We start from the raw sequence: 18643 nt of genomic DNA, 5'->3' as shown, positions 1-18643 counted from the left end.
TGCAAGGTGAAGTACTTGACATTTTGAAACACTGGTTAATATTTCATTTATTTTCATAGTTATTCAGAACATAATTCCATATGAGCAAAAACTTAATTGTAAGCCCTTATATATTCAGTAAGAATGACACAGTTTGAACGCTTCCAAGACTAATGCTGCACAATATTCTGTGTTTATTGTTCCCGTATAAATGGTTGAAACCCCCGAATTGGAAGGGACCTACAGAGATCATCAAGTCTAACTTCTGACTCCACACAGGATAGCCTAAAAATTAAACCATACATCTTGAAGTATTGTCCAAATGCTTCTTGAACACAGGCAATTTATGAATGTCTTACAAATATTAGAACTCTAGGGTAGAGAAAATAGTCAGGTTGCCGCAGAAACAGATAGGAAGCGTAAAGAATTAAACTCTATTTAGGATAGGGGAAGTAAAGTTTTACCCATTGTCATTGAACATAACCGCTGTGAAGTTGGTAAAAATCTTTTAGCCATGAAGCCAACTGATGTGAAGATTGCATTAGGCTTCTGTGAGCTGTTCCTGAAACTTCAAAACCTGGGACTTGAATGCCATAAGTTTGCGTAATTGAATACAGTGATGAATCAAAATTTTATTCTCAAGATCTTTTAGTTTTGATGTTGTGGCTTATATCTGTTGAATATGTACATCCTAACTGATGAAATTATGTGTATTTAAATGTGAGATTGATACAATAAACAGACAGCTCTGTTAATTTTGGGTGCCATCCAGCAGTCTCTGTGGTAGTGGTGTTGCATTCCTTATCAAGACACTGATTAGCATGCATGCTTTCGTGTTGTGCCTGCATTTAGGTTTTTGTGAAGCACTAGCTGTAGCAGGGAGGACAGAGTCAAGAAGGTTTTATCAAGGAGGTCCAACTTCTTTCCACTTCTTTTTCAAGCCCTGAGCTCTTCCATTTCTGAGCAATTTATGGTGTTGCATCTTCTCCTACTTTAAATTTTCTGGCCTCTATGCCCCCAGCTATTGAACTTGTTCTGAACATCAAATTTTTTCATCCCTATATGTTTGCTATGATCATATTATTTAAAGGCCTTTTATTTAGAGTGCAAAAAAGGGTGAGATACCACAATTAGTGTTGACATTCTTTCACTTTAATTCCAAGAGTCCTTGTCTGTCTTGGTATTTTCTCATAACATAACCACATTTCCATTTGAGGCACACAGTTCTTATTTGGTCTTAGTCTTTTTTACTTTGTCTCCTCTCTGTGTTGATTCTGTCTCCTCAACAACAAAAAACCAACCCAGGAAAACTCCCCAGAATCCTCCCCCCCCACCAAACCAAAAAACCCTCACACCTTGTTTTATACAGTCTCAGGGGAAAAAGAAGTAAATAGTGGCACAGCAGCTGATATTTCTGTGGTGTCAAGGTAGTAATTTGATGTGGGGTTTGGGGCTTGTTCTGCTACTATGCCTTTTAAAAGAAGGTTTGGTATAGCTGTTGAATTCAGCATGTTGTAAAAATTAAAATTCTCCTAATGATGTGTACAAAATGCTTTTCATTCCATACCCTAGCAACAGGCAATGTGACTTAAACAGTGCTGCCTCACATCCCTTTATTTGGATGCCTTGGTCAAAAGAGCATTTTTCCTACACTTTTCCTCTTGACCTGACAATGTGTGAAAGGTTTATTGCCTGTTTTATGTATTGATTGCCTTGCTTCTAACACTAAGAGATGCAGTAGTCCATTAATTTTCTGTCCTAATCCTTTAAAGAAGACTTGCTCACTTGGTCTTCCAGCAGTTGGGCAGAAAGTATAGCAGCTGAATGTCCCTCTTTTCTGTGCCCCCTGGTTAGATCTATGGCTGCCTATAGCTGAAGTCTTTTTCTGGTTAGGCATAAATATTGAAAATAGGAAATCTGGTGAAAATCTGGGCTGATACAACTAATGGTGGTAGGTGTCATGTGTGGCACCTGCAAAGGCTTGTATCTTTTCCAGAGTGTAGAGCCTCTCCTCTCAGAAGTGGGTGTGTTGCCCTGATAACAAGGTCACTCCTCAGTTGTAAATAAAGGTCTGAACAGTGCTTTGAAATTGTAAAATGGAACGTACTGTTTATAAACAGCCCTCAGCTGTTTTCACTGTTGCATTTACTGATCCTTGCACAGACCTTGAGTATCCTGTTTTCCTCAGCAAAGCTGACTTATTAGTACAGCTTTTGCCATTGAACATGTTGTTCTTATCAATCAGTCTTTTGCTCACTGCATCCTATTTCCTTCCATGAAGGTTCTTAGGCTTCTACCCTTCTTTAGGAGATGCTTTTGTCTGTCTGTATTCTCCACCCTGAAGTTCATTCTCCTTTTATTTCCCATTATAACTCATTTTCTGTTTCACTGGTGAAGAAGAAGCGTTTGGCACAATTTGAAAATAAACTTTTGGCTTGCTCACTTCTGTTGCTCTGGAGGAGTTTGGTGCCTATTTTTATGCACCCTGGGTGGTGCTGCTAGGTTTAAAATAAAGCAAATGGAAGTGGAAATTTTGGATTCATTTCCAAAATATTAAATCAGTGTCAAGATTGAAATCTGCTATCGATACTCCTTTTCTTGCCTCTGGTATCTTGTCCCTTAACTCCCATACACTTTCAACAGTTCCTATGAAGGCCTGCCTGCTGTAGTGTGATCTTGGCATGATCTCTGGGAGAGCTTCATCCACAGCACCTGTCCTTTAAAGGCTGCTACTTCTCCATCTGTTCCAAATCTCATCTCACACACCCACCCTTCCCTTCCAGTGCCTTTTCAGTGCTAATATTGCAACAGTTTTCTAAACCCTGTGGAAATTTTTTTTCTATGATTGTATAGGAGATACTCTGGAGCTTGGTTTTAAGCTCTTAGAAATCTGTTAAAATCTTTTATTGCAAGATTATTAGGCACTGCAGTGAAAGACAGGCATCCTGCCTTTTTTTTTAGTAGTAAGATGCCTATTTTTAAAATGTGCAATTTTATTTCGGAAGAAGAAAATGTGACAGAAAAAAAGTGGTTAAAAAAATCCTCCAACTTCTCTTGGCTGCAATGTATCGAAGGAATGACTAATCACATTAACACTACTAGGTTTGAAATAAATGCAGAGTTGGTTGAAATTAGGTAGCCTGAGCAGCAGACCCAATTTGCATTCTGGACCACTAGTCCTGACAGCTTTTTTTGGTTGCTCTTCCCAGAAACAGGGAAAAATAAGTAAGGCAGGAGGTATTTCACATCAAATTTCCCAACTGTCTGTAGTAGTGTCACCAAAGGAGGTTCAGCTGCACTAAATGTTGGGCCTTTGCCCATGTTTTAGGGATGGAAGACTGCATTTATTACTTACTGCAATTTTACTTACTGTATTACTGTATTACTTACTTTGTAGGACTGGCTTACCAAAGTTTGGAAAGGTTGTTTCCTTTCACAGGTAACCCATAAGATCTCAGAAAGGCTTTGCAGTAGCAAAGCAGCAGCTCTGTTGTCTGGTGAAGCATGTCTCCCTCACCCACAGGCAGATGCTTAGCCTCAGGGTGCTCTGTTCTCCTGGTTGCTTCTCTGAAATACAAGCTGTCACTTCAAAATAAACAGCAAACCACTTGCATGAGTTAAAAGGTGTGATTGTCTTAGTGATGTTAAAAACCTGACATTTTCCTTCTAAAGACTGGAAATGAGTGCATTTGACAGTGTCACCTCTTAGTAGCAGTGTCTTAACAAGTGGCTATGCCTTGACAAGGACCTGAAACTTTGGCTCCTTTGAAATCCACTTCAGAAAATGCCTATTATGACTGATCAATTTCAGCAAAAAGCACAGCCAGTTCGTAGGCTTTCTAAGTAAACTTGTTTTGAAAAGCACCAACTTGAAGAACCATTGAGAAAGAGCAAACATAATCTTTTAAAATTGTATTGAGGGAGAAGCATAAAGGAAATAGCCTGAAGGAGTAACAGCAATTGAAAGAGCAGCTTTAGAAAAAGTGTTTCTCCTCCCAGTGATGCCGTATCATATTTGAGGGCAAAAAAAAGATATTTTCCATCCTTTACCATTTCATAATTCCTTCTACATCACAGCCTCATTTAAACTTCAGCTTGTCTTCAAATGAATTATTTAAAGAAACCCATGTATTTCAAAAGTAGGTCACTTCTATTAGAAGACAGTATTTAGTAATCAGAGTGAATTTCCTGTAGTGGAAGGTGAACACTTGGCTTTCTTGCAGTTTATCTGATTTTCCCACAGAATGATTGAAGTAACCTACAAATATACATCAGCCTTAATTGTTTGCATCAGGCATGGGAAAATTAAAAATGAGTTTATCACTTGTCAGAGTATGTTTTCACTGTGCTGATGTTGGTCTTGCAGTCTGGGTCAGAGCACTCGCTGATTGGTTGGGTATTCCTGGAGTGAAGCATATTCATAATTAGAGAAGTTCTTGCTCATTATTAATATAGCTTTGAAAAAATGATATTTTTTTTCTTTCCCATTTCCCGTTATTATATTGCCCATAGGGAAAATGAAGAGGGCCTACAAGGGAGCCAGAGAGGGACTGTTTGTTAGGAACTGCAATGACAGGACAAGGGGTGATGGGTTCAAACTCAAGGAGGGAAAGTCTAGGTTGGATGTGACAAAAAAATTTTTTTACAGTAAGGATGGTGAGGCACTGGCACAGGTTGCCCAGGGACGTGGTGGCTGCCCTGCCCCTGACAGTGTTCAAGGCCAGGCTGGATGAGGCCTTGAGCAACCTGGTCTAGTGAGGAGATGTCCCTGCCCAGGGCAGGGAGGGGTGAGACTAGATGGATCTGTAAGGTCCATTGAACCCCTAAATTCTGTGATTCTATGATTTGGGTTTTATTTATACAAATATCTATGCATGTACCTGAAAGAGCATTCGTGCACACAGGAGTTCCATTTGAGGTCAGAGTTTGTTCTCTTGACAGACAGTGTAAGCTGGTGAGAATGAACCCTGGCACATGATGTGAGAGTAAGCAGCTTAGGTTAAAATGAACTTTTTTTTCCCTTAGAGGAATGGAATTGCATGTCTTTCTGAGCTCTTTAATCAGACTGTTCTGTACATAGGATTCAAGTATCTATTTCCTTTGTTTCAGTGTCTTAAGTCTTTGTGCACTTATTTTAGTTTTATGGTAATATTTAAGACTATCAGTATCAAGAACTGGCTGTTTTCTTGTGGAATCCTGTTGGTTTTTGGTTTTTTTTGTTTGTTTGTCTGTTTTTGGGGTTTTTTTGATGAGGATCCTGTTAGCTCACATGAAAAAGAGGTTATTTTTGTCTGAAGTGGAAGCATTGCAGAATATATTGTCTCTTTTGTATGCAGGACAGTGAAACCCAGCTTGATTCAAGCCATGCAGTTGACCACGATGTACTTTTGGCAGTAAACTATTGTAATAAAAAATGGTGGGATGCTCTGGCATCATCTGATAGGAAGTCAGGCATGTTTTTCAAAGGGAGTTAGAATCTCAGCTTGAAATTTGATTATAGCTTGAAATCGGGTGGCTGACTGCTGTAATTACCTATTACATTTATTGATCTCTTGAGCCATGGTAAGTCAATCACAAGAACTCTCCAGAATACCTGATGTAAATTTGCTAATAAAATTCTGGCACTGTACAATGTAAGCAAATGTGAGTCTGCCTATTGCCCCCTTACTGATTTGTAGCATGGATTTCCCCTGAAAAGAAATTTGTTTTCTGACTTGTAACACTTACTCAGTCACAGGAAGCTTAAAAGTTGTACCATCAGAAAGGAAAACTATTTAGAAAAACTCATGTCCCCTTTTCAGTGTGTAGAATTCAATATATTCCTCTTCTGCTTGGTAGTTTTGCTAACTGGTAAGTTAAGCTGCAATGGATTTATTTTAAATTGAAGAATAGTGTGCTTCTGTTTACATACCTCTCTTTTAAATTGGGTGGAATTAATGTAACTGTGGAAATCTATGTGGAATCAAGATAAAAGCTGCTTTACTTGCATTAATTTAAAGCTGAGGGTACACTGATGTCTGTTGTCTATCAAACCCAATTCTGTAGGTGTGTGTATGTACATAAATGCATTTGTGTATGTATGTGTGCTTCTTTTGTTTCTCTGGCTCTTACAGTAAAACTCATTTGAATTCTACACTGTGGAAGGACTCTTAGAAAGCTGTTTTCATGAATTGTCAAGTTGTTTCCCATGCATAGAGAATGTTTGTGAGGCCTTTAAATAAATGTTCCTCCAAACGGCTTTATCTTCTAGTGCTCCTGTCACTTTATATCTCCCAAATGTGAAGTGGCTACTTGTCTTCCTGATGGGCAGTACCACTGTTTAAAAGTGGACAGTTTCAGTGTTCTTTAATCTGCCAGTGACATTTTCAGGCCTCTGCAAATGGATGAAATTTCATTCTTTGGTTTAAGCATTGTGGGATTCCTAGCAATCATAGATACACAGAACTGAAGAAGTCTGAGAGCAAAATGCTTCAGACCATAGGAGTTTACTGGGAATTTTACTCATGGTTTCAAAAATTCCGTGAGCAAAGAAGCTTATTATTCATATTAAAGCGACACAGGTACAGGTTTTATCATAATTGTTTTGTTGATTATAAGCTTCAGATGAGAGGCTTTTGAGTTTATCTAATGTGGTGGGCATAATTTCTTTCTTGGATGTGGCAAATTACCCTCTTCCCCTGTCAGAGGGAAATACCGGACAACTGTTAGCAAAACAGAAATATTGTAGTGGAAAGTAATTTTGAGATGAAACCAGAGAAGCCCATGTCACTTCTCAGAATAGGCCAACAGGCTGTTTCGGGGGAAGCATGTGCTGTCTGTGAACACAGTAGCACGAAGCATAGGCTGCAGCTAACAGGGATGTCGCTTCAGAGGGTGTGCTTTTCTGGTGGCCCCATTTGTTTCTAATGGAGTTGGAAGACTCCTGGTGAGCTTTCTGGTAGTCTTTTCTGTGCCTTTTATTTCCTCTCATGTTTCTTTGCCTTCAAAACTGTTATGTACAATGTCCATGAAGATTTCATAAGGGCCTTTTTACAGGCAAATCATTGAAATACCTATTCCATTACCAAATACACTGTGATAGTTTCTTCACTTCTTTTGTTGCTACTCTATGCAGTCAGGTATGTGGCATTGCTAAGGTTTTTTTTTTCTCCCATATGATGATTTTCCTCTGAATTTATTTTGCTCATTGGAAGTTTTTCTGTAGCACTGTGTGCGCCTAGGTCACACATGGCATACTGACGGGTTCTTAAAAAAGAAATAAATGATGCAACCTAGATTTGCAGGACTGCTTGCTTTTAAGCAGGACTAGAATATTTAGGACTCTTGGCATAAAGGCTTTGCACAATTAGTACAAAATTAAGCTCTTGTAATAGCTTGTAATATAATTATTGTCAGCAAATGAATGCACTTATTTTACGCTTAATGTAATGGTGTTGTGATCTTTGCTATTAGTTGTATTTATTTAAGCATGTACAATGTGAATTTTGACCCGTAGACTTTTATCAGAATTGGGTCAATAATTTGAAATGGTCTATTCACTGTAGGACATTCATTTTAGTGAGTTTATCTTACAAGTAAATTGTAAGCTGTACTATCCCATTACCCACAAAAAAAAAGATCCAAGTGCATCAGCATCTCCAATGTGACACAGCCAAATCTGGAACACCTTTGGGTCTGCATTGTGGTGCCATTGTCAGAATTTCAAAAGTCACAGAACGGCCCATGTCAGTGCAGCAGACACTTGTGGAAACAGCTTCAAAGTACTGATTATGCACAGCAGAACAGTGTTCTGGCTTGGCCATCATCCTCTTCACTGTTTCTCCCCCTGCTTTGCTTGATTTGAAGGAATAGTGTTAAGGCATTGCAGGGAGAGAATGATGAGCTAACACTTCCAGACTGTCGTAGGATGTGTAATAATGGGGCAATGTTTTTATTTAGAAATCCATTAAGTAACCAGTTTTCATATAGATTAATGTTCTGAGTTATCAATTGCATTCTTTTTTCAAAGTAACTTGAATTTTTATTTAAATTAGATGAATAAGTTACATTTGTGGTGAAGCTTTTTTCCTTTCCTTTGCTTACTCTGACAGTGGTCGGCTTTGAAAATTTTACATACAAGCACTTTTATTTCACATTGACAGAACACCTCAGACACAGGAAAATTTCAGAACTGTGGGATCTGTTCACCCCTGTAAACAAGTTTCCACTACACCAGATAGGGTTATGAAATGTGCATCAAGGGAACACTGGAGTTCAGGATGTGCACTTGAGCCAATTTTTCATGTGAATAGTGCTGATTTCAGTGATGCTTCACCAGGTTTTTCTCCTCTAGGAGACCAAGCCTGAGGCATGAGGGTAGGAATCTCCTATATATCCTGGTGTGTAAAATCTTTTCTTTGCAGTCAGCTGGGTTTTAACTTGTCTTCTTCTATTTTCCTGCTGTTCCTGGACATACTGCTTCAAATTAAGATGATGCTATGGAAGGAGGTGGTGTTTCCACTCCTTGAGAAAGGGTGTTGGTTTTCATGTCCCTAGATTGTTATGTCCAACTGAGAAGTGTGCTAGGTAGCCAAAAAATTACTCCCTTCAACTAGTTAAGTTTAGAAGTAGAGAAAGATAATAGACAAATGCCCTTTTTAATAGGTCTGTGTTAACTGAGAGCTAACCTTTTCTCATTTTTAACTATGGTATTAGCTTCATGGTGAAACATCAACTTACTTAACAGGAAGAACAAACTAGCTGAGGGCCAAGTAGTGATTTCTGAAGGGATTTATTTTCTTCAGTTCTTGGAAGTAACTCCTGTCTCTGGGGTGGACTTGCATTTTCATTTAGGCTCTTGTTTAAAACCTGTCAGGCTCCAGCAAAGACATCCTGATTGAGCAGTTCGATTTGGGTGTTGGTGTGTGGTGCCTGGAGATGGCTGAGGTTGTAACTGGTTGGTTTACCCAACATAGCCAGTAACTGAGGGCTCGGAGGGTAGTGCAGGGAGCATTGTAGAGCATTGCATTCTCTAGTGATCCCATCTACTTTAACACCTTAATGCATTTTAATCCCTTACTAGATGCCATGTTACAAACATACTTTGATTTTGGCACTTTTCCTTAGAGGCTGGTGGTCATGTTCAATAGGGTTTTTACCTCTGCATTTATCAGCCAAGCTGGAAAACTTTGTTACAGGCACCTGAGTAATGTGGTGCTTGTTTGGGGTTTCGTTTGTCAGAGGGCAATATTTCTGTCCTAGCTTGGCTTTCAGCCCCACAAACCCAGCTGTCTGGAAAAGACGGTAATTTTTTTTTTCCCGTTCTCTATTTTATTGCTTTTGTAGCCACAAGCACAAGATTTTAATAAACTAACTTTCTTATTGCTGGCAAACAATACAGTTTTTGTAGATACTGAGTCCTTTTAGGCCTTTCATTTCTTGACTTCTGTGGTGCCAAATGGATTTCGTACAGACAGTTGAGATCAAGGGCAGTCTTCCTCAGTTTCTTACTGTCCTATGCTTTGAGGGCATATAGGGGTTAGTAATGTCCATGATTAAGATCATCATGATCTTGCAGATGCCCAGCTCACAGGTATCGAGATGAGTATGTTCACTCATGCATGGACTCAGTAAGCATCTTCTGTGTGCTTTTTGCACTGTAGTGGAAGTGAGTATTTAAACAGAGCTGTGTTTCTTTGCACAAGCTGTTGGAAGCAGCAGTGAGAAAATCAAGTGAAAACTAATAGTGTACCATGAAGAATCTGTTGCAGTTCTTTCTATGATCATGAGCTGGCTACTTCTGTTCTGAAAAGTTAGTTTAGAATTTATCTCAGATGGGCTTATGGATGCTCAGGATGGTTGTGAGTAAATATCTAGCAAGGATATTTTTGACTAATATTTTCTGAAATTTTGTTATTTTTAACCTTGGGATTTTAAGTTTGAATGAAAAATGTTGCACCAAACTCTTTAAAAGCATTTATTGTGTAATTAAGATTGGAAAGGAATAAGTGGGAACTCTGGAAAGAACAGGAAGTAGATTTGATTTACAGTAGGAGAAAGTAAAGTAGAAGTGAAAGCTAGTTGTATGCACTATGGCCCAGTGCAAAATGAACACAGAAGGAATTGCTGTAATGGGGTTTTTACATCCGAAGGCACTTGTACACCAGGCCCCACAGAGCACATTGCTGCACAGTGTTAGGTACAGTCATGCTTGTCTGGAGACTTGATTGCATCTTTGCACTAGGGTGTTACTAAAAAGGTTACTTGCTCGAGACAGAGCTGCAGTTTTCTTAGGGCTATTTTTCCTTCCTATCACACTGAAAGTTTGAACTCCAGGTACAGCATGATGCATGTAGTAATGGGCAGGCTTTGGGGTTTGCTCCCACTGCCTGGTTTTTACCTGCCTTTTCCTTGTTTATGGGAACAGACAGATGTTGTCTTTGTTCCCAGCGGAGGTACCTCATGCTGTAACCTTCGAGGAAGAGTGACTCCCCAGCCTCAGCCAATAAGTGGGGATAACAGCAGTTGACTAAACCTTCTGGAGTCTGTGGTCAAACGTATTCTGCAAACTTGCCCAGGCACAGAGGATGATATACTTAGTACATTCTTTTCATCTGTGCCGTTATCCCTGTCCGTGCTCTGGGTGCAGCATCAGCCACAGGCGTTCTAGGTGTCAGTTGCCATCCTGCTACGTGTGAACACTCACTCCTGCAGGTGGATGCTTGTGCTGGAACAGCTGCATTAAGCATGCGTAGTGTTAGAAATTAATACATTGCTCCCACAGCCATCACAGACCAAGTCAGTAGAGCAGATTGGCATAATGATTTGTTCTGAAGTTCAGTTAGTGGCTTGGGCTGAAGTGTGACTTGCTGGGATTTGTGACTGAAGTCACCTGTTGTAGTTCTGTACAGAAACAGAACCTTTATATGTAAAGGTTATTCTAAAAGCCTCTGGCCTAGTGAAGGAAAGTGCTGTATGGAAGCACAGGATTGCAAAAGGTTTATGGTTTTGGGTTCCCTCCTGTCCTGGTTTACCACGACACCTCCCCCCAGTTACGAAAAGATAATTGCTCGACACGTCACTTCTTTCTTAGCATTCAGCTTCACAAAATTGCTGAGGCAGGTTTTGATAGCAAGTGGAACTTCTTCCTTCACTCTCCAACTTAGAGTTGCAAGGTAGTGATAAGCTCTAATTTTCCACGGAGACTTAAATCTCTTTTGTTGTTGATGAAGTAGCAAGATTGAGTAAGTATGTATAACACTTCTGATAGACATCGAAGTCCTTCAATTAGAATAGGCAGGGATGTTTTGAAAAAAACCTGTTGTATTCTATGTGTTTGTCAGAAAGGCAACCATGTGCCAATATGCTCCCAAGACTCTATTAGCTTCTGGTCAATTATATTCAAAAAGAAAGTATGACTTTCTATATTGGCTGGTAAATACTAGCACGTTCATGCCTAATTTGTTTTGTTTTGAAATACGTAAAGCAAGAGATGGATCGTAGAGCTTGATAGTCTGTTCTACACAGCATGGTGTAAGTTTTCTATTCAGGGATCATTTGCTGTAGTGCTAGTAGCCACATTATCCTGTTCTTTATCAGTACGTGGCCTGAAGCATTTAGGCAAGTAGTTGAGACTCAGTTCTTTTGGTGTCTAACTGGTTTGCTTCTAACCAAAGTTCTGAGGATGTTTCTGTGTCAGGAATTATTCTGAAAGGTCTCTAAGGAATTTTTGCTACTCTTCTTCAACTGCAAGAGGAAATTGCACTCCCTCCAACTTCATTACCATTTCCTTCCGAAGAACATCTGTAGGGCTGTGAGTGAACAAGCTATAACAAAACAAAAGACTTCTGTGGTATTCCTCTGCTTCCCTGGTTTCTCACGTTGGGTTTCTATTGCAAAGCCCTACCTAGCCTTTCTTCATTTTGATATACTTCAGAGAAAATAACCCTTTTGAGCCTGCTGCCCATTAAAAAAGCAGCTGAATTGCAACAGAGGTATTTGCATCAAGTACCTGGTACGGTTTCCCCTATTAGTAACAGAGGGAGAGCCACTGTGCCCTTGATTATTTGAGTCTCTGGCCTGAAATGGGGAAATACGTATTGGGGGAGGAGTTAAATCTTTCTCCCGTGCCCTTACATTTGGTTTAAAACCTGCCAGCTCCTCTGAGTAATTCATCAATCATAGAAACATTGACCCTAGTTTTTGGACAGGGAAAGTATTAAATGCTTAGCTTAAAAAGTAAAAGCAAAATCCCATACCCCGCCAAAGAAGGACATCTGTTTCTAACTTCAGCTTTTTATTTTTTTATCTTTCATTTTTTTTGTTGGTAAATTTCCCAGACAACAGCAGTTCTGTAGAGAGTTTAAATATGAAGGAATGGCAGGACGGGCTAAGGGCACTTCTACCGAACATTAACATCAACTTTGGTGGACTGCCCAATGCTTCTTCCCCCTCCAACGCCAACCACAGTGTACCAACGTCCAACACTGCCACCACCGACAGCCTGAATTGGGACAGCCCTGGCAGCTGGATGGACCCCGCAATCATCACAGGTAACCGTTTCTCACTCCTTCAGCTCCACTGGCAAACCATCAAATGGGTATTTGGCACAAACTGATTTACATTTGGAAAAAAAATTTTAAAAAATGAAAAAAAGACAAAGTCAGTTTGCGGTGGTCTCTTCCAGCTTCCATCCACAAAACCTCAAGGGTCCAGGAATTTTTGTGGAACCACTAGGTATTACACATGTCACTTAGGCCTTTGCAATGCATGCCTAGGACCTCTGCAGGCAGTCAGGTGGATCAGTGCTTTTCTGTAGGGTCCATCTGTAGGTGTCCCTTCTGCTGGATGGCATGTCCGGTACGTGCGCCGCTGGTCCTGAGGCACTGAAGGCAATCACTGGACTTTGTTACTTAAAAAGGGACATACTCCACTTGTTTATAAAGCTCTCTTTTATAAGGCTGTCTGGTTGTGTTTCCCTGTTAGACTGAAGCATGATTCAGGTAGGCAGAGTAGAAGGCGAAGCATGCAGTGTACTGGCAGCTTGGTGTGGTAAGGTCACGTTGACAGGGATGCAGTTCTTGAGCAGGATGTTTGATAGAAAAATGTGTTTTACGAAGAAGTGCTCTGAGGGGGGACTTTCTCCTATCTGGATTTAATGTTAATTGTTTTATGGGCAGGGTAATTATACATAATAATGTAAAATGCATTTTCTGTACAAACTAATCATGTTTTTTTCACTGTTACTTTTTGTTAGGTTAAATTGACCTCCTTCATGCTCAACGTACTGTTTCTTCTCTGACTTGCCTGTATCCCTGTTTTTTTTCTTCTTTTCCTAGGTATCCCAGCCTCCACAGGAAACAGTTTAGACACCCTTCAAGATGACAATCCTCCACATTGGCTAAAATCTCTTCAGGCCCTCACAGAGGTGGACGGCCCCAGTGCAGCTCCATCACAGACACACCACAGTAACCCCTTCAGCACACAGATCCCTCTGCACAGAGCCAGTTGGAATCCCTACTCTCCTCCTTCAAATCCCACCAGCTTCCATTCCCCACCTCCAGGCTTTCAGACAGCCTTCAGACCCCCCAGTAAAACACCCACAGATCTACTACAGAGCTCAGCGCTGGATCGTCATTAGGAAAGGAGGAAAAAGAAAAAAAAAAAGAAAAATAAGACCCAAAACGTTAGAAATGCAGGAAGTGTCCCACCCTGACTCCTCCCCATGCCCACTTACTGTTCCCTGTCATATCTTTCTTTCTGAAGAATCCAGTTCTTGATCAAACCTCCCCCCCAAATGCAATGCCATCACAGGGTCATGACCATATCTTTTCGTTAAGTTTCTGCAGAACCAGTGTTTGAAACACACTGAAATATTTTCTAACCATTCTAAGGGAAAAAAAAAAGAGAGAGAGAGAAATCAAAATGCTTAAGGGGAATATTACTGTCTTATGTCTTTTGCACATGAGTATTTCTGCCTAGTGGACAAGTGTCAGTCTGCAGTAGGGGAAAATTACAATGCAGAATCAAATGCAGAAACATGAAAAAGGTATTTAATTTAAATGAAGTTATTGAACACATGGGGCAAGCAGTTGCCCAGCATTTATTTTGCATTCAGTGTGGCACTACACAGAAGTTGCTATGTTGGGGTTTTTTTTGAGCAGGGGATTTTACTGTTTCAGTCAGAGTTTGACATGAGGTGTGTTTAAAGACAAAACACTTAGTTATGAGTAACTGGCATGTTGCTAAAGAGTGGTTTAAAGAGGGGAAAATAAGATTTTTTTCTTTAATTTTGGCTTTAGATTTAAAGTTTAATGTTTTAAAAGTATTCACAGATTTAATACCTAGCGTATACATAATATAAGCAGCTGAAACACGAGTGATATTTACTTCAGTCTTTCTGTCTCCTCTGTCAGTCTCTCTTTCTTTTTTTTAAAAAAAAAAAGATACACCTGATTAGGGCACTCTGGGATAGCACTGCATTGGGGCCACATGATCACCATCAGGAGCAACCTCTGACCTCCTCTGCCTGCAGCTTTTACTTAACCCTGTAGTTTCTGGACGTTTGTGCAGTATTGAAAAGACAGGAAAAAAGAAATAAATAAACATGGTTATAACCTGACGCTAAAACTAAAACCAAGGAAATGTACCTCTTTCTTCAGAATTAAAACTAAAATCTTAAATAAAACAGAAAACTTGATGATGAATTCATGTTTGCTTTTCAGTTTTTTAACTCTGGATTTTTAATTACTGCATCTGGTAAAACCCATACGTCATTGCATGTTTTGGGGTTGTTTTCCTATTCATCTCAACTGGAGCTACTTTATCATGGAAATCCTGCTTTGCACGGTAACTTCTGTATTGAAAGGTGGAAAATGCATACACACTTCAAATTTTTAAAGGTATTCTGTTGTCTTTACTCATGACAATATCTAGAGACTGTCAGTCTTTTATTGGTGGTATCCTTTTGAATCTGAAGCATGAAAAGCTTGTGTATGTTTACTGAATTAAATGCCATGGCAGTTGGGGTAGATAGCATGCAATAATAATGTGCCTGAAGGTGTGAAAGGAATTCTAGTTGCACCTCCCTGTTTCAGTCAGCATCCTTGCTTAAAAGTGAAAAATATTGTTGCTGCACAACAAGGGGTAAAGAGCTCTTAATGTACCCAGTGCCTCCAGTAAGCTCTTACACTTCTAGACAGAGATATTTAAAACCAGCAATCTTGTGGTTTAGGTGCTGAATGATGTAGCTCATGAGGATGGCAGAGAGCCTGAAATCCTAGAGATGCTTGTGCAGAAGGATTTCTCACCTGATGTGAGCTGCATAGTCCAGGCTGGCTGCCTTCCCAAAGGGTTTGCTGCTGCCAGGGGCAAGGAAGGGAATTCCCACTGATGACCTGTGAACACATAGGTGGATGCAGGGGGAGGCTGACCTTACGGGGAGTGGGAGCAAGTCCTGAGTCGATCACTGGACAGAGGAACCAAGTATTAAATCTGCATGGTGATTCTAAATACCCTGCTTTGTACAACATCACTTGGTGGCTGCAGGCTCTTCTTGCTCTTCTCCCTCTTGTGTTGCTGTTCGGTGCTGTTATTTACTCTCTGTGTTACAGAACTGTATGTACTGTTTCTCACCAGGCATTGTTGCTGCTGATGAGTTTGTGTGCCCTGGTTACTCGGGAGAATGTGCACACCCTTTGATGCCAATGCTCCCCCAAAAAGCAAACTATGTTGTCAACCAGCCATCCCCTGTATAATCCCCCTCTGTAACTCTGGTGGTGGAAGGAGAAGCACTGCAGGCTGGGAACAGCCTCTCCTGTGGTAGTCCCTCTGCACTGGGTATCCAGCCCAGTGGGAACAATCTGCTGGAGGTGCTGATGGAGACATAAATGGTCTTTGGTTTGGGTTTTTTTCTCTCTCTAGTTGCTAGACTGTTTTCTACCTTTAATATTCTCTTTCAGAAGGATGCCCTTCCTGACCCTGAAAACGAGCTTCCCAAAGCAGCTGTAACTGCTTTCTGTGTACCACAGTGATCCCTGAAGCTGCTGCCACCTTCGGGTTTTGATTAGTACCTTTGTTGCAGTTTAGAACGTGCTGAGGGAAACCTGTGCCCATGGTCTGCTACCACTAGAAAACAGGCTTTAGCCACTCAGGAGAGTACTTACTCCTTACTGCCATGCAGCAGCTTGTGAGTTTGGCCTACTGACAAACTCAGCCTTCAGGAAGAGGTTTGCAACTAGACCCACTTTTCTCTTTATGGTGCTGCTTTCCCAAGGAAGACTTCTTGGTAGGTAACGGTGTTGCAACATTAAAGTATGTCAGTGTTCAGATTGATGCATGGGTGCAGCTTCTGCTGCTTTTACCCTCATTTTATTTACTGTCTGATGTGGATTCCTGCATCCCCTTCGTTGGGAACCAACCTGGTGTTTCAGTCTCTTCAGCCATGTGGATCTGAACTAGTTTCTCGGGAGGGTTTTTTGTTGTTGATGGATCCTTCCTGCAACCAATTCTGTGCAGGAACCTTTAACAAAAAGAACATCCATGTGTCTGCTTTGTCCATGTGATCATTTCAGTGTGTGGTCTGTTGTTTTTGTGTTGTGTGGACACTTGCAGCTCTTCCTGGAATTAAGTGAAGAACAGTGCTTGACTGAGAGGCTCGTGACCCAGGACTAGAAACACATTTAGTAGATGGTGTCTGGTGGAGTTGAAGCTGGAGGAAGAGACTTGGGCCAGACTCCTCCAGAATGGGTATGAATGTGTGTTGAGGGAAGGGAGGGAGTTGTTAGCTGTGAGCTTGTTGGTACAAGAAGCTGTGTTGCATTTTCAAAGAATTCTCAATTCAAGTGTAGTAGTTTGAGGGTCAGCAGTGCTGGATTGATAGTAAGGACTCCTGGCTGCAGCTTCTCTTTTTTCTGCTTTTTAATATAAGAGAATTATGTTTCTCTAGATTACAGCAGGGAATAAAATGTCACCTTTTAGGTAAGGTGAAGAGCCATTGCATGAATTCCTTTTCCTTTTATAACTTTCATTTCCTACTTGCAAATCAAGTGTCAGCAAGTATGTGCCCTTATAAATGCAGTGTCTTGACAGGGCTGTTTTAACCATACTTAAAACACCATTGCCAACTCCCATGACAGTTTTTAATCATGAAGTTGAGTTTTTATTCTACTTTGTCTGCACTCTGACTTTTTGTTTTCCTTCTCCTCCATCATAGCCACTGTTGTCCAAAAAGGTTTTTTTCTGAGATGCACATTTAATCATAAGCATTGAAGATACTGGGGTTTAGGGAAAATGGGGAGTAGCTTTGATTTTTTTGTTTTGCTTTTGTTTTGGGGTTGTGGATTTTTTTTCTGGTAGTTTTGGCTTTGTGGTTTTGTTTGCTCTGCTTTAGTTTGGGGGTTTTTACAGTTTGGTGGAGCTGGTTATGCTGTATGGAGATTTTTGGCTTAAACACCTTTTTCTGCTGTGTGGCAAAGGTTCATGCATCAATTTCCATCCTCACACTTGCAAGGGAGTTTAGAAAAATACACTTTAAAGGACTACAAAACCTGGGTGCTTCTTGTTCATCCCTCTCCTCAGAGCATGTGGAAGTTGCCTTAAGTTGCAAAGGAGCTTGGATTTGGTGTTGGTCTCTAGCACACACAAACCCACTGCATGGCAGATGTGTTGCCTGGGACTAATTCCTTATGGGGAAATCTGTAGTGCTGGAATAAAAACTGCTCAAATCTGAGGCGTGTCAAGAAATTGAGAAGTGGCAGAGTGCTGGAAGGGTCACGGGTCTGCAGTTGTCACTGACCCTACTCCTAGGCCTTGTAGGTACTTGTAACTTCTTGAGGGGAATGAACTCTCTTCTGGTCGAGCTGCCAGTGATGTGAATTTTCAGTGTGTCCAGAGCACATAATGTGAGGTGCTGTTTGGCATGAATCGGTGCTTTTGTTGTTGCTTTGTATCATCTCCAGCAGTGTATGGCTGTGTGGCTAGCTGTGGAAGTGCTTTCCACTTCACTGTTTTATGGTTATCTGTTTGAACCAAATGCAGATGTAGTAACTGTAAGAGCTTGTGCTCCTTCCTCTTCGCCCAAATTCCAGCGTCTGTTTTTACCTGCTTTGGGACATTACATTGATGGGAAGCAGCTCTGGAGTCCTCTTCTGTTAATGGCTGTAACAGAAAACAAAGCTCCTGAAGAGGGAAAAAGTGAAGTATGGTCATAACTTTGGGTTGCAGTGTAAGAAATGGCATAGCCTCAGTATGTCGTGATCTACGTACGAGAGCATCGCCTGTGAATGAGATCTTCATCTTCCCTTCTTTCTGGGATTTGCCTTTGCCCTAGACATGCCACTGTTAGACTTGTGTGGTGAGTGAAGGCTTCGGAGATGGAAATGGCCAAGTGAAGTTGTTGCCATACAAGTACAGGGAGCTAGAGTGACTTGTGAGGATGCAGGAGTCTGAGCTGCTGCACTCTGGAGGTTTGGGCTGAGTTGGGTGATCCTGGCAGCAAAAATTTTGTTACCAGATTTGCTGATTGAAAGCACTGGTTTAGGGTGGTCTGATGCAGTGACTTAGGTGTGGAAGTAATTTGAAGAGAGGTGATATGACTGTGGAGGAAAACTATTAGCAAGTCCTTGTTAATCTAAAAGCAGTGGGAGAGTGATCTGCCTGACGTGGTATTCAGAAGGTTCATCTCCTC

The 18643-nt window shown here is 40.8% G+C and overlaps 1 protein-coding gene across 5 annotated transcripts in view; it reads left to right on the top strand.

The window, feature by feature from the left end:
* CNOT4 (CCR4-NOT transcription complex, subunit 4) overlaps positions 1–13851 on the top strand; it is a 43549-nt gene extending 29698 nt beyond the window's left edge. For 3 of the 5 annotated variants that reach the window (XM_009074518.1, XM_009074516.1, XM_009074517.1), the window contains 2 exons: positions 12297–12509; positions 13296–13851. In XM_009074518.1, coding sequence (XP_009072766.1) covers positions 12297–12509; positions 13296–13597 — 515 coding nt within the window. In that variant the 3' untranslated portion in view covers positions 13598–13851. The remainder of the gene's footprint in view (positions 1–12296; positions 12510–13295) is intronic. The other 2 variants (XM_009074520.1, XM_009074519.1) reach the window with 1 other exon arrangement.
* The last annotated feature ends 4792 nt before the right edge of the window (positions 13852–18643 follow it).

This window comes from Acanthisitta chloris, unplaced genomic scaffold, assembly GCF_000695815.1.
Source record: "Acanthisitta chloris isolate BGI_N310 unplaced genomic scaffold, ASM69581v1 scaffold21475, whole genome shotgun sequence".
NCBI lineage: Eukaryota > Metazoa > Chordata > Aves > Passeriformes > Acanthisittidae > Acanthisitta > Acanthisitta chloris.
Note: the sequence above shows the minus strand (reverse complement) of the source record. Positions and strands in the feature narration are given on the sequence as shown.